This window comes from Onychomys torridus, chromosome 16 (assembly GCF_903995425.1).
Source record: "Onychomys torridus chromosome 16, mOncTor1.1, whole genome shotgun sequence".
Classification (NCBI taxonomy): domain Eukaryota; kingdom Metazoa; phylum Chordata; class Mammalia; order Rodentia; family Cricetidae; genus Onychomys; species Onychomys torridus.
Genome location: NC_050458.1, coordinates 61,774,334 through 61,789,393, shown reverse-complemented (window position 1 = coordinate 61,789,393; position 15,060 = coordinate 61,774,334). Strand labels below are relative to the sequence as shown.

Below are 15,060 nucleotides of genomic sequence, written 5' to 3'. Positions count from 1 at the left end.
TTTATCTTCATTTTCGCTCCCATTGAAGTGTGGGCTAGTGAACTAGCACCTGCTTTTCCAGGGCATAAGTAACTGTTCCGGGTGTAGGGCGATATTCCCCAATTCTGTGTTCCTTTTAACTACATTGTTGCTCTTAATATACTGGCCCAAATCTGAGGCGCTTTTAATTCTGAAGGGAACATGCACAGGTATGAGTGCTGTGGGAGGTGGATGAGCTGAAGGGGATCCAGTCCCAAGAACAGCCCTGGAGTCCACAGTGGATGCTGCTGCTCAGCCTCACATTGTCTTAGCTACTCACAGTGACATACTTTCTAACTGTGAGCTCATGCATAGGATGTCATTTTAATGGATGGGTTTTGTTTGTGCTTGGTTTAGAATGAATTTGTAGTTGTTCGTTTTTTGTTTTAGTTCAACATACTGTAGCCTTTGCTTGAGGTCATTCTCCTTATGTTTTCAATAGAGGTCGCCTCTGGTGTAAAATATTTAACATGCTGAGGGTGTTTCTCTCATATTTTGTACAAGCTGTCTGTTCTATGCCTACATGCCATCTCATGCCAAAACAAGAACATTGCAAATGCCTCAAAAATAAGTTATATACTTACTTTCAAATTCTAGGTTTGAAAAACCACTCATGCAATGGAGATTTAATTTGCTGAGGAAAATAAAATTAGAGTGTTGGACACACTTCAGTTTAGATTGTACTAGAAGAAACACTTGTGTTTTTTTGGTTGTTTTTTGTTTGTTTTGTTTGTTTGTTTGTTTGAGACAGGGTTTCTCTGTGTAGCTTTGGAGCCTGTCCTGGAACTCACTCTGTAGACCAGGCTGGCCTTGAACTCACAGAGATCCACCAGGCTCTGCTTCCCAAGTGCTGGGATTAAAGATGTACTCCACCACCGCCTGGCGAAACACTTGTTTTTATTGTCCTTTGTCTATTTTACCTTATCATCTCAGGTTCCAACTGTGAGCATCATGTGCCAGCCCCCTACATAGTTAGTGTATTAAACACAGACTGTTAAACCACAGAAAGGTAGTAGGAGGATATGAACACAGAAGAAAGCCGCAGCCCGGGGCATTGGGTTTTATGTGAGAAACATGGGGCAAAGTGTGTACACTCAGGACTATTACTCTGTGCTTCCTAGAAACACACAGAAAGCTTTGTGAGTGTGCTGTTGTATTGGAGATGTACTTGTATTGACACCACGTGAGTGTGTCTATTGTATTCTAGCAGTACCTTGTATTGATATCATGTGAGTGTGTCTGTTGTATTGGAGATGTACCTTGTATAGACACCATGTGGGTGTGTCTGTTGTATTGGAGATGTACCTTGTATTGATATCATGTGAGTGTGTCTGTTGTATTGGAGATGTACCTTGTATAGACACCATGTGGGTGTGTCTGTTGGAGATGTACCTTGTATAGACACCATGTGGGTGTGTCTGTTGTATTGGAGATGTACCTTGTATTGATATCATGTGAGTGTGTCTGTTGTATTGGAGATGTACCTTGTATAGACACCATGTGGGTGTGTCTGTTGTGTTGGAGATGTACCTTGTATTGACACCATGTGGGTGTGTCTGTTGGAGATGTACCTTGTATAGACACCATGTGGGTGTGTCTGTTGTATTGGAGATGTACCTTGTATTGATATCATGTGAGTGTGTCTGTTATATTGGAGATGTACCTTGTATAGACACCATGTGGGTGTGTCTGTTGTTTTAGAGATGTACCTTGTATTGACACCATGTGGGTGTGTCTGTCGGAGATGTACCTTGTATAGTCACCATGTGGGTGTGCCTGTTGTATTAGAGATGTATCTTGTATAGACACCATGTGGGTGTGTCTGTTGTGGTCTGGCTATGCCTTGTGTAGACACCATGTGGGTGTGTCTGTTGTGTTGGAGATGTACCTTGTATTGACACCATGTGGGTGTGTCTGTTATATTAAAGATGTACCTTGTATAGACACCATGTGGGTGTGCTGCTGTGTTCTGGCTGTGCCTTGTATTGTACTCTAGTGTCCTAGAGTCACCTTACAGTGTCTCTTCTCCCAGATCATTTGTTATACCTCTTCCCTGTCAGCGTATTTTCAGGACTAGCTCCTTTTATAAAAGGCAGTTTGGGGGCTGGAGAGATGGCTCAGAGGTTAAGAGCACTGGCTGTTCCTCCAGAGGTCCTGAGTTCAATTCCCAGAACCCACATGGTGGCTCACAACCATCTGTGATGAGATCTGGTGCCCTCTTCCTGCAGGCATCCATGCAGAGAGAACACTGTATACATAATAAATAAAGAAATCTTAAAAATAAAAATAAAAGTAAAAGGCAATTTGTAAGGCTCTCCTGGAGGAATTCAGTTTTCATTTTATTTCTAAGAGCTATCTTCCTAAACCATTCTCCAACTGTTTGGTTTTACTCTGGAATGTGAGAAATGCCTTCAAAACCACAAAGTACCAGCTAGGAAGGCCTTTCCAGAAACAGGCAGAATTGAGTGTGTAATATAGCCACAAAGGCTTGTGTTGTAGTTTTACAGGCAAAACGATCATGGTGGCAGCCGGCCTTGCTGCTCAGGCCTCTTGGCAGTGAGACTGGACCCCTGACCCTAGTGTCACAGCTCCTGTGTGACTGCTGGAGCTGACCAGCACAGGAAGGGAGCGGCATCAGTGAGCTCGTGCAGTCTCCAGCCTGTGCCCAGGCAGACCATGAGCCTTATGGATCACGCCTTAGTCAGTCAGTCAGTCAGTCAGTCAGTCAGTTACTTAGTTAGTTATTCAAGACAAGGTTTCTCTGTGTAGCTCCAACTGTTCTAGAACTCACTCTGTAGACCAGGCTGGCCTAGAACTCAGAGATCCACCTGCCTCTGCCTCCTAAGGGCTGGGATCAAAGGTGTGTGCCATCACTGCCCAGTGGTTCCTGCCTCTTTAAAGTCTACTTTCTCTCTCAACTTTTCTGCCAATTCACTGGGTTTCATTAATAACTTTCTCAGTTTTACCTATTATCCAATAATAACCAAAATACATTTTCAGAGTAATGTGAGCAAGCGCGCGCACGCACACACACCACCAAATACAACCAGAGTTACTGTGCAACTATTTTCTGATAAGCAATTACAGGCATAGGCAGATTCCACTGAAAAGAAGGAAGCAGCTGAGGAGTCCTGCTGGGACTGTGTGGTGCCCAGAAGGGCCACAGGTGGAGCCTGGCAGGTGGACATGCTCCTTCCCTTTCCTGACTGCAGTCACCTTGCCTTTAAGAAGGACCATGGAAGCTCCTCCCACAGGGCTATCTGGGGCATCAGATGAGAGGAGTGCCTGAGCGTATTTGTTACATCCGTAAAATTAGAGCAGGGTGTGGCTATATAGAGCCCTGGCCTTACAGAGGGTTCATCTCTAGCACCATTAAAAAAAAAAATCAATAAACAATAATAAGAGCATCATCTCATCATGGCATGACAGTAGTTTTAAAAACTCAGGGCTGTGGCTCTGCACCCTCTCCTTGGAGGGGCTCGTAAGGAGACAGAACTAAGCTCAGTCAGCCTCTTTCTGGTATAGTCAGCGTTGGGGGAGGGGGGTTAGTATACATGATTTTCAGCTGAACATATTATATTTCCTTCCTTACAACATAGTCTGCTTCCCCAAAAGTGTTCATCGTGAGTTCAGTGGTTGGTCTAGAAGGAACACTAGTATGAAGGAAGAGAAAGAGCACTTTGGACATTGTGTTCCCTGATACGATTTGTTAGACCACCATGCACTAAACACAAGTCAGAGCATTTACCGAGGTGTTTTGTTTGTTTGTTTTGTTTTGTTTTGTTTTTTCCGGCTGTCCTTTCCTCTGCTCCTCCAGTCAATTTGCTAACGAAGATGCTGAAAGTCAGAAGTTCCTGACAAATGGATTTTTGGGGAAGAAGAAGCTGGCCGATTACGCGGATGAGCATGTAAGTGACGGCCGCTCTCAGGAGGTAAACAGGCAGAAAGGTGTCTGATCTAGCGCGGTGTCGGTGGGAAAACAGTGTGATTGAAATTTTCCAAGTCTTCATCAGCACATTCTCTGTTTATTCAGGCCCTTACTGGAATAAAGGCTTGTTTTTTCCCCGTTTGCCATATGGCTGCATGAATCATTTATGAAATTTATTTCGTTTGTTTTTTTGAGAAATCATTCTAACCCAAATGTAATCTGCAGCCATACATTGTTTTCCCTTCTTTTTTTTTTTTATTGCTCATCTGTATTTTTAATTTTTCCTGCAACCTATGCTGAAGCCAAGACTTGCATTCCATTCAAAATTAAATGTTCTTTTTGACGCTCTGAGTAATTAATGGCTTTTACGCACTACGATGTTATCTTATTCTTCCATTTGGGAATACAGTCTCTTCCAGGAGATAGAATGTGAGAATAACCAAGGAGAGACTGGTCCTTTAGCAAACATTTGCTCATACTACACTTCTTTTCTTCCAGCACCCCGGAACGACTTCCTTTGGAATGTCCTCATTCAATCTGAGTAATGCCATTATGGGCAGTGGGATCTTGGGCTTGTCCTACGCCATGGCCAACACAGGGATTGTCCTTTTTATGTAAGTGAACATATACGTCTGTGTCGAGTGCTGAGCCTGGATATAACCCGACAACCTGATGCAAGTTGTGAATGAGAGTAATCTGAGAAAGTATTAGTAAATTGCTCTTGCCTTAATATAGATCTGCTACCTGAGGGATAGCCGGTGGGGTCTAATCATGGCGCTTGCTCATTCGACCATCTTTAATCAAGTGGCAGAGTGTTTCTGTATTCAACTACCAAGATGTTAGTGCAGCCCATCAGTCCACAGGAAGAAGAAACCGCTTCCCGGAGTAGCTCATCACTTGATGCTCAAAATAACATAACGTAGTGTTCAGTAATCAGAAATATTCCTCCCCAAAGCAAATCAAATTCTTGAATAATCTTAGGAAAAAAAACTTCATGTCATTCAAGAGCTCTGCACACCCCAGTCCTATACCTTGTGCCTCTGGACACCAGACACCAGGGCACTATCCTTTGCACACGGCCCCAAAGCCTTCTTTCCTTTCTTCTTCATTTAGTTAACTTCTACCTCTGTTTGGCTGAATCTCAGTGCCGCCTCCCATGATCCCTGTGACAGAGGCCAGTGTCTCATACATGTGCCTCCGCTGTCACACCCTTGTGTGCGTGTCTGACTTGCTTAGTGCCTCGCTCCTCTGCTAGACTATAAGACCCAGAGAACTGGCCCTGTGTCTTCCCACACACCCTTTCCTAAACCCTAACACAGTGCGTGGCATGGAGGATCTGTGTGGGTGCCTGCAGCTTATTTCTAAACCTCTGTGCTATCTCCACACTTGGCCCAAGGCTGCCTCAAAGTAGCAGTGTTCCACAGCTGACCAATAGGATGGCTGCATAGGGGCCTTGCCTGTGACGGACAGCCACAGATGTCAGCATGGTTACACACAGTTTAGTGTTTTCCGAGACACGCTTATCAGTATCTGCACAAGCATGAAGATGCACATCAGGAGTCACAGGAACATGGAGCCTGGTCCCAGACACAATGCTAGAGAGCTAACTGTCTAAGAATGCAACACTTACACTTTAAATACGCTGTTTGGGTTTTGCCAGCACATATGATTTGCTAATCACATAGCTATTTAAGGACTGAGGATGGGAACTATAAATATTTATTTTGTGTCAAATGAACTATTTTATGTTTAATAGTCTTTAGCTGAGTGGGTTTTTCTACCAACTTCGGTAAATTGTCTGAAATCAATTAGCTGTTTACAATCTGAATAGTAGGCTCATACTATATTTGCATATCTATATGCTTTTGTAATGAATACAACCTTTGAGACAAAACGACTGCCTACTCATTAATCATTCATGCCATTAAAAAATAATTAAGAAATTATCACAGATCATTGATGAGCAGAAACAGAAAACACTTTTCCCAACCATGGAGCCATAGATCACTTTCTGGAGAACATTGCATTCCACATTTAAAAGGGAGGCTTCATTTCATTTCAAGCAGGTTAACTTGACCTGAGCCATCACATCTCCAGACACCATAGAGTGTGTTCTGTGTGTCTGAGAAACATTCAGCTGTCTCTCATAGTTTGCTGTAAGTGGCATAGTATTCCACTGAATTCACTCAGAATTTGTCTCACAGCAAGCACATGTTTAAGATGGAGGAATGCTCATTGTTTTCCCATGTAACAAAGCTACATAAGCTGAGCTACATAGTTCTTTAAACACAGGCCCATTCATATAGCATAGGTGAGTAAGCCATTGATTAGATGGTTCAGGAAGACTTGGTTTCTGGGAAATCAGGACACATATGGCTAGAGTAGCTGTAAGTATGTAATCCATGGTCTGAATGCACACATGCAGCAGTGATCTCCCTGGGATTATCAGATAAACTGTGGGAAGATGTGTGCTCTCAGGTAAACGAAGGGAAAGATTGCTTTTTCAAATTTCAGATGTTAGTACTGTCCATTTATTATCTAGATGATGCTATTCACACTCATTTTTTTTTTAAGTTTGTCTGAGATAAACTTATGTAGCCCAGAATGACCTGGTACTAATAATCCTCCTGCCTCAGCTTCCCAAGTGTTGGGATTATAGGTGTGTGCCACCATGCCTGGCTCTACTCATGTTCTTTTTATGCCCTAATTCTTGGTCTTGGAGAAATGTTAATCAGGACTAACATATAGAAGCCATTCATATACTTGGTCATGTAGAGGGTCCTGATATCAATGTGATTCCCTTTGAATATAAGCAAAGAGTGATCCTGCTGTCTGCTCTCACCCTCCTCTGCTTTCTGTATTGTACCTGACCCTCCAGCTAGCAAAGCACCTTCCTTTCTTATGTAATCAGAAATACTTAGAGTATCTAAGCCTAGGTTTAGTCAGGCTCTCAAACAGCCTTTTACTGATACCTGTTGATGTAAATATACAATACACACACCTGGACGCTGAGTGAGTAGATGGAATGTGTTAGTCTCATGCCCATTAGCATCTCGGCTATGAGATACATTTCACCACACTGTAGGAAGCTTCAGGTAGTAGCTGAAGCATGGACAATATAGAAAGTCCTCGTGGGGTGGCAATCAAGAATTTCCCAGAATCCTCCAAATCCATCTACTTTTGCAAAGTTGACAGTTGAAGAGGCAGAAGTATTGCTGTAGATTATTACAATGTTTAGCAGAACGATGTCTCGCCTGTTATAAAACTTGTCTACTTTCCGTCCCGTTACAGAATCATGCTGCTTACTGTGGCGACACTGTCTCTCTATTCGGTTCACCTTCTATTAAAGACAGCCAAGGAAGGAGGTATGTTCCCTTTACGTCCACACCTTCAGCCAAGAGGCTGTCTTCCTAGTTTGATTCTCATCAAAGAACCTCCTACTCACAGGGGATTATGTTAAGCTAAGGAGGAGGTTAGTCAGGTTCATGGTTCCTTTTTTTTTTTTTCTTTCTGACCCCAGCAATATACTTTCTCAGGGTTTTTAGTTAACTGGGCAAGTGAGGATCAAAAATGAAAGCTGATTGACCCAAGTTCAAGCCAAATAGGGGGAAAGAAAAATTTTTGGCAAATGGTCGGTAGAGCTGCTGTTACTAGTGACACACAGCTCAGGTGAACAGAGCCATTGCTTCTGTTTGGAGAGCAGTGACATTGCTTATTGGTTTCTGAGGGCTTATCCTTTGGTTCTATCATGTCTCTCTTCTATTTAGTTATATGTTTAATATCCTAGTGTAGAGTTATGTAAGGAAGTGCTAGAGGCATGAGAACACTCTTCTAACACAGCAATTTTGTCTTCCCTTATAGGGTCTTTAATTTATGAAAAATTGGGGGAAAAGGCATTTGGATGGCCTGGGAAAATTGGAGCCTTTATCTCTATTACAATGCAGAATATTGGAGGTAAGGGAGGAGCTTGCAATGGACCACTTGAACCTTCTGTAAGATGCTCGATGAAATAAACAACAGAACTTCTGCTAACACGCAAACAACTGTAACCTAGGTTTTCAATCTCACCAAGGCCCCTGCAGCACCACCGAACCCACTGGGGTCTTGAATATGCATGAGCTCTAACACTGAGCCCCACCCACAGCTCCCAGTGTGTCTCTCTTTATCTTTAAGTTTTAAGATTTGAGTCTTGTGTAGACATCTCCAGAATCACTGGGATTGTCTTTGTTTTGTTGTTGTTTGCTTTTTGATGTTTATGCTTTGTTTGTTTTGCTTTTATTGGCTTGGGGCCATAAACATCTAAGCCCGTTAAAGGACCCGTTCTACATTTTGTTAAAATCTTCGGCTTTACGGAGATTTCAACCATCGTGCATTTCATGAGATTGCCTCCTGCTTGCTCCAGTTTGTGACAGCTCAAATAAAGAGGCCTGGATGTGTGGAGCCCTCAACTCCCCAAGCTGAGTGATGGTGCCATGGTTCAGTGTAAGCACAGCTTCCAGGGGTAGATAAAGCAGGCTCTGGGTCAGGCCAAACACAAGCAGCATGGCTTTAAGAGAGATGGAGCTGTGCACTCCCACCCCAGAAAATGCTCTCATTTTGGCTATTTCATGTGATTAGCGATCTGGCATAAGGGGAACCACTTATACTTCTTAAATTAGCAGCTCCACATTTAGAACACTCAATTTTTCACCCCCCTAAAAACTTGGCATTCACTGCCAATATTTTAACATTAGCAGGATGATGTTGACATTACCCGAACAGGCCTGTAGCACCCTAAATTTTCAAAGGCCAAACACATTAACAGTGGTGACATCACCAAAAGTCCGTAGTTAAGAGCTCTCAAATCGAACCGTCCCTCAGCAAGCCAGCTCATCAGAAACACCTCCTGTTTACGCTCTGTAGGATTCTGCTGTGGCCATGGGCATTGTAAAGATTAACCAAGCCATGTGGACAGGAGACACAGCAGCTATGGGAGAAACCATCTTGCTCTGACACTAGGGAAGAGCCGGTGACCCAGAGTCAGAGGCTTTGTGTTTTTTCAAAGTCTGCCCTTTGCAAGAATATGATCTTGGATGTGTCATTGAACTCCTCACAGTCCTAATGTCCTAAACTGAAGGGTAGAGTATGACATACACCTGTTCTCTGCAAGACTTTTCAGACAACCAAATGATGGAATCCACAGAACTCAACAGTGTCAGAAATGATCGATACCATTCTTACTTCCACGCAAGCTTAGGGACTAATTTGAAACCAGTCAGAGTTCAGTGTACAACATAGATCCTGTTCGTACAACCGCATCAGAAGGGTGTAGCTCACACTTAGAGTGTCTGTAAAACTGGCCTTTCCCTGTTGCGGTAGGGTGGGGGACTAGAACCCAGATCCCTGTGCATCATTCTATCCCCTGAACTACAGCTTCGGCTCTGTCAGTTTTACTTATGTAACTGCACCCTTGACCATGTATCAAATAACAAATTAGAATCAAATTGCACCAAACGGTGGACTTGGGAAAGGAGTGTTGCACAGATACCTCCAATTGGAAGCAAAGCTGTCATGTTTTACATATGTGTACAGACATGTATACAGGGAGAGGTTTTATAGATTTTTATGATGTTTTCAAAATAGTGACCCTTTCTGTAAGTTTTTTTAACCAATGGGAAGTTGGAATAAGAGGGAAAAACCCAAACCCTTAACAGACAAAATGGGGGAGACGCTGTCATCTTGTAGACTCTATAGTCAGTCTAGAAGACTCTCAGTGGTCATTGCTCTGAGTCTCTCTGTGGCTCTGGAAGACCACAGAGGACCCGACAGGAATCACTTGGAGAAAGCCAAAGTGACTGGAATGCCCAGAGACCTGCCTTACCTCTCTGCTATCTTGGTTTAGGCCTCCATCTCCTTTGTCAGACCACGGCCCGTAGACACACACAACACAGGCCATGATGATCCCTAACTATGAGAAGGAAAATGAGGGACCCTAAGTCCCCTAGATCCCCAAGTTGGATCAACCAAGAATCAGCACAGACACTGTCAGCAGCAGCCCCTTGTATACACGCTGGCAGGACACATGTCTGCTTTAAAGAGAACCTGGAAGCCTTGTGGAGTGCAGGGTTGGGGGGGGGGGCTTCACATTCTGTTTTAGGGATGAGAAGCTCACCTTTCCAAGGAGAATGAATGGATGTCCCAAGTGCTCTGACTTCTTACAGCTTGTGTGGGATGAGTGTGCACACCACCACTAAGCTGTCTCTTTGTCCATTTCAGCAATGTCCAGCTACCTCTTCATCATTAAATACGAACTACCTGAAGTAATCAGAGCATTCATGGGACTTGAAGAAAACACTGGGTATGTCTTAAGGTTCTCTGTGCAATACCAAGCGGCTCATTCTGCTATCTTTTCTGTTCCCAACGTCCTCTCTCTTTCTCTTCTAGGGAATGGTACCTCAATGGCAACTACCTCGTCATATTTGTGTCTGTGGGGATCATCCTTCCACTCTCCCTCCTTAAAAACTTAGGTATTAATTCACTAACTGAAAGTATGTTTATCTTTACTTCATATTCTAATAGGCAGGCTTTTTTTCCTTTGATGCTATAGTCACCTTCCGAAATATTTCTGCTAATTCCTAGGTTACCTTGGCTACACCAGTGGGTTTTCCCTGACGTGCATGGTGTTTTTTGTGAGTGTGGTAAGTGCTGTGTTGACAACACCCTCGTAGCCTGTCAAGCATGTCATATTTCATTAGTGTCCTCCTCATTTTTGTCCAAGCACTTCACTGGCATCAAACAGTTCTTGCATCACAAGCAATTTTTATTGTATTCTAATTTGGAACGAGAAAGGGGCAGTCATGAGTTTAAAAATAGTTGACTTAGAATGCCAAGGTTCATAGCTCATGGTATGATCCAGGCTCTCTGGGTGAACATTTAGACAAAGGACCATGGTAGGGGAAATAGCAGACATGAATAGGCTGGGGCCATGTCTGTATGTATCAGCCATTCTCTCTTCCACTTTTTACCCATTAAGGGAGGTTGACCATAGTGGAATTAAAGAAGAAATCAACTCAAGCAAAGGATATGTCTTGGAATATCATAGATGCGAAATTTGTAAATTCCCCCTGCCCCCCTGCAAAGAGGTAAAGGAAAAGGAAATAATTTTTGATGACTTGTGTCATGGATAAAGAAATTATCTTTGTCATAGAAGAGCCAGAAAGGCCTGGAGTGGACTCACCAAAGCCTGGTACTACTGCCTAGGAAGTAGTACTGCCAATCATAGTTCACCTCTTTTCTTGACAGAGGCAAGGAGTCTCCATGGCCCAGGAGACTAAGGAAACCCTCAACCGAGTTCCCTCACCTGCACCCCTCAGCCACACAGATGGATTTTTATTTCATTGTTTGCCCCTCAAAGCTTTGACTTCTTTTGTTTTTGTTGTTTCAATTTGTAATGACTGGCTGCAGGTGATTTACAAAAAATTTCAAATACCCTGCCCTCTACCCGTTCTGGATCACAATGTTGGAAATCTGACGTTCAACAGCACACTTCCAATGCACGTGATTATGTTACCCAATAACTCGGACAGCACTGATGTGAACTTCATGATGGATTACACTCACCGGAACCCTGCAGGGCTGGATGAGAACCAGGCCACAGGCCCACTCCACAGCAGCGGAGTGGAGTTCGAGGCCCACAGCAGTGACAAGTGTCAACCTAAATACTTTGTATTCAATTCCCGGGTGAGTGACAGATCCACACCCCTCATGGTCCGAGCCCTGTGGTCTCTGAATTTTACATTGTAAACTGAGATGCTCTGGAGTTGCCATCTACGCTGGACATACCTCTAAACATATGGTGTTTGTTTTACAGACCGCCTATGCGATTCCAATCCTAGCCTTTGCTTTTGTGTGCCATCCCGAGGTCCTTCCCATCTACAGTGAACTCAAAGAGTAAGGCAGCCATTGTTTTAGCACTCTCGTTTGATTTGCAAATATGTTCACCAGTACAAAGACGCTTCATGAGGAGGCACATCCTGCGGCTTCCTGAGCAGAGATGGTTTGTGCCATAACAATCTATTGGTAATGTGGTTCACCAAGGTTTGAGTGAGCCCACAGTGCTCTGCTTCCTCTCCAGTCCGTCTATAAGGGTTCAGGGGAGGATTTCCCACAGCTGGAGGAAGAGATAGTGGGTGCATTGATTTGGGCAGATGTATGGGTTTGAATGTGGATTTTGTTGAAACTGGAAACGACAATACTCATGATAACCAAAACCTAGAGTTAGGACAGCCTTGGCAAGCAACTGATGCTACTGTGGTCAGTTCCTTGCCTTAAAGGTGTTCACCGGAATAGACGGCCTTGTATGTGCAATGGGGACACTGTCTAGTTCCTACCAGTGCATAGCTCTGTGATCCATTAGTAATTTCTTTTGAGGTTGTTGACATCTCATTTGGTCTGAACCCATTCTAACAGCTGGGGTGTCGGACAATGATTCTTAACTTTCTAAACCTGAACTGGGGTGGTGGCACCTTGTCCTGTAAGTTCTGATTTACCTCATAAAGTTCCTGGAACACTTTCAGCTATTTGGGGTCTTAGATTTACATTGTGAATCACATACAACATGAATTCCATAAGCCTGGAGATTGGGTGGTGAGTGCTATCTATACTAGTTTCTAGAAACTTCCATGTGATAATCTAAAATTTTCTCCATGGTCTGAGCTCTTGGTAGCAAGGTTTTGCTGATTCCTTAGGTTGTTTTCTTCATGGAATTCACCTCAGTGTGAAGTAGAAAAGCTTTGCCATAGGGGCCAGCTTGATCCTGGCCATTTAATGTAACTAAATTAGTTAGTTGCATTAATTTTCTATGGACAAGCTTCCTTGACATTAAAGGGACTACTAGATTAAAAGAACACTGTTTGAGAGAAATGGAAATAAATCTTCCTTAGCTCTCTGAGACAAATGTTGATAAGTTGTAAGCTTTGTGTCTAAAGTCCAGTTTCATAATTTTTATTTTAAGTTATATTTAAAGGGGCCTTTAAATGAAGCTTGGTGTTCTTTTTCTTCGCAGCCGGTCCCGGAGAAAGATGCAAACAGTGTCTAACATCTCCATCACAGGGATGCTCATCATGTACCTGCTCGCTGCTCTCTTTGGCTACCTCACTTTCTATGGTAGGTCACCGTGTGCCAGTCATTCTCTCTGGTTAGACTGATAATTCACCTGGATGCATAAAATTCTTCTTCACTCCCTCCAGGAGTAGCATGGTCTATATGTAAACGGTGTATTCTCGATTAGCGCTCTAATTTAGCCTTGCCACTTTCCAAAGGAAATGGGCCCTGGATCCACCCAGCTAATGGATTCCAGCAATTTGTGAAATCATGTGTGATTTTTTTTTTTAACTTCTCACATTGCAGCTAGAAGGATGTCTCAGTAGGTAAAGTGCTTGACATCCAAGCATGGGACCCCAAGTTTGGATTCCCCCGACACCCATATACAAATCCAGTCATGGTAGTACATGATTGCAATCCCAGCCCCGGGTAAATGGAAACAGGAAAATCCCAAGACTTGTAGCTTAGCTAAACTAACAAAATCTGTGAGCTGTGAGTCTGTGAGAGACCCTGCCTCAGAAAATAAGGTAGAAAGCAATTAAGGAAGACACCCAACACCAGCCTCTAGCATCTACACACACGTGTGTGCACCTGTATGTTCACCTTCACACACACACACACACACACACACACACACACACACACACACATCTAGACATGCACACATCATAAATCTCTCAAGTTAATTTCCTTTACGTATAAGTGATTTTTTTGTTTTGTTGGTTTTTGTTTTTTGAGACAGGGTTTCTCTGTGTAGTTTTGGAGCCTGTCCTGGATCTCACTTTGTAGATCAGACAGGCCTCAAACTCACAGAGATCTGCCTGGCTCTGCCTCTCGAGTACTGGGATTAAAGACGTGTACCACCACCACCACCTGGCTTAAGTGATATTTCTTTGTCTGGTTTCCCAGTCCAGCTCAGGCTAGAAACAATGAGAATGGATCCAACTACGAATAGTAAAGCTCTTTTTAGGGAAAAGTGGCTGCCAAGCAAATGTGAAAAACCTATAATCCTCAAGTCTGAACCTGATCTCTTTTCTACCGGTCAGTTAAAGCTGGCATCTTAGAACACCGAGTAAAATGTCTGCTATGTTGCATTCAGTCCTGTTAGAGAAATAAATTCCTAAGAAAAAGGATACAAAAGAATTTCCCTCAATCTGGGAGTATTTGAAATTATGTGTGCATGAATGTGTGTGTGTGTGTCTATACATATATATGTATAAATGTCATTGCCACAGTACACATTAAATATTCTGTCCGGCATCTTAACTGTACATAAAGGGGTTAGCATTATTTACTCATTCCAGAGCCCAATAGAGAAGTTATTGCAATCAAATATGTGTGTTATCATATTTTCTCACTAGTCAAGGTGTCAACGCAAATAGACATTTTTAATAAACACCTTCAACTTTTTCTTTGAGTTCTGTTAGTGTTTATTACAAGACATACAACACTTTGGAAAACATTTCAGTTACTTTAAAATAGAAAAAGAAATGTGCATATAATACATACACATGGAATTTGAAAAACTGACTGCAAAGTTGTAAGTCAAAGTAGTTCTTTCTCTTGGAACCTCAACTTTTTTTTTACTGATTTGGCAGATTAAATGGAGTGCATGACAGGTTTGGGAGGAAACGTCTCAGGAGGAGGCCATCATTGCTTAGGTGTCTTTTTGGTTTGACTAATATTTGACTGCTAACCAAGCACTTGCCCTCAGTTTGGTGTTAACTTCTCACTGGTTACAGGCTAGTGAAAGTCAAGATCAATACCCCTGAGTGTGTTTGTACCCCCCATGCCCCCCCCCCCCCCCCCCCCCCCCCCGTCTCATCTTGAGAGGAATAGAGGGGAAACCCGGCTACCTATGACTTCACATGCACCTGTGTACTCCTCATGTCTTGATTTCATATGTATCTCTGTGCATTTGTGTCTGGCATGCTGACCGGCTGTCTTCAAAGAAGGCATCAGAGAAGTCTTAGACTAACACAACTGGGAAGGAGATGCATTAAAAACCACACTTTCACCCTTGCACACTTTTC

At 43.1% G+C, this 15,060-nt stretch overlaps 1 protein-coding gene across 1 annotated transcript in view; it reads left to right on the top strand.

Moving 5' to 3' along the window:
• Nucleotides 1-15,060, top strand: part of Slc38a4 (solute carrier family 38 member 4) — a 38,611-nt gene that overhangs the window by 14,279 nt on the left and 9,272 nt on the right. Inside the window, exons 3-12 of the mRNA XM_036208785.1 lie at nucleotides 3,836-3,926; nucleotides 4,445-4,560; nucleotides 7,238-7,311; nucleotides 7,808-7,900; nucleotides 10,202-10,283; nucleotides 10,370-10,452; nucleotides 10,565-10,623; nucleotides 11,390-11,665; nucleotides 11,796-11,875; nucleotides 12,990-13,090. Of these exons, the coding sequence (XP_036064678.1) occupies nucleotides 3,836-3,926; nucleotides 4,445-4,560; nucleotides 7,238-7,311; nucleotides 7,808-7,900; nucleotides 10,202-10,283; nucleotides 10,370-10,452; nucleotides 10,565-10,623; nucleotides 11,390-11,665; nucleotides 11,796-11,875; nucleotides 12,990-13,090 (1,055 nt within the window). The remainder of the gene's footprint in view (nucleotides 1-3,835; nucleotides 3,927-4,444; nucleotides 4,561-7,237; nucleotides 7,312-7,807; nucleotides 7,901-10,201; nucleotides 10,284-10,369; nucleotides 10,453-10,564; nucleotides 10,624-11,389; nucleotides 11,666-11,795; nucleotides 11,876-12,989; nucleotides 13,091-15,060) is intronic.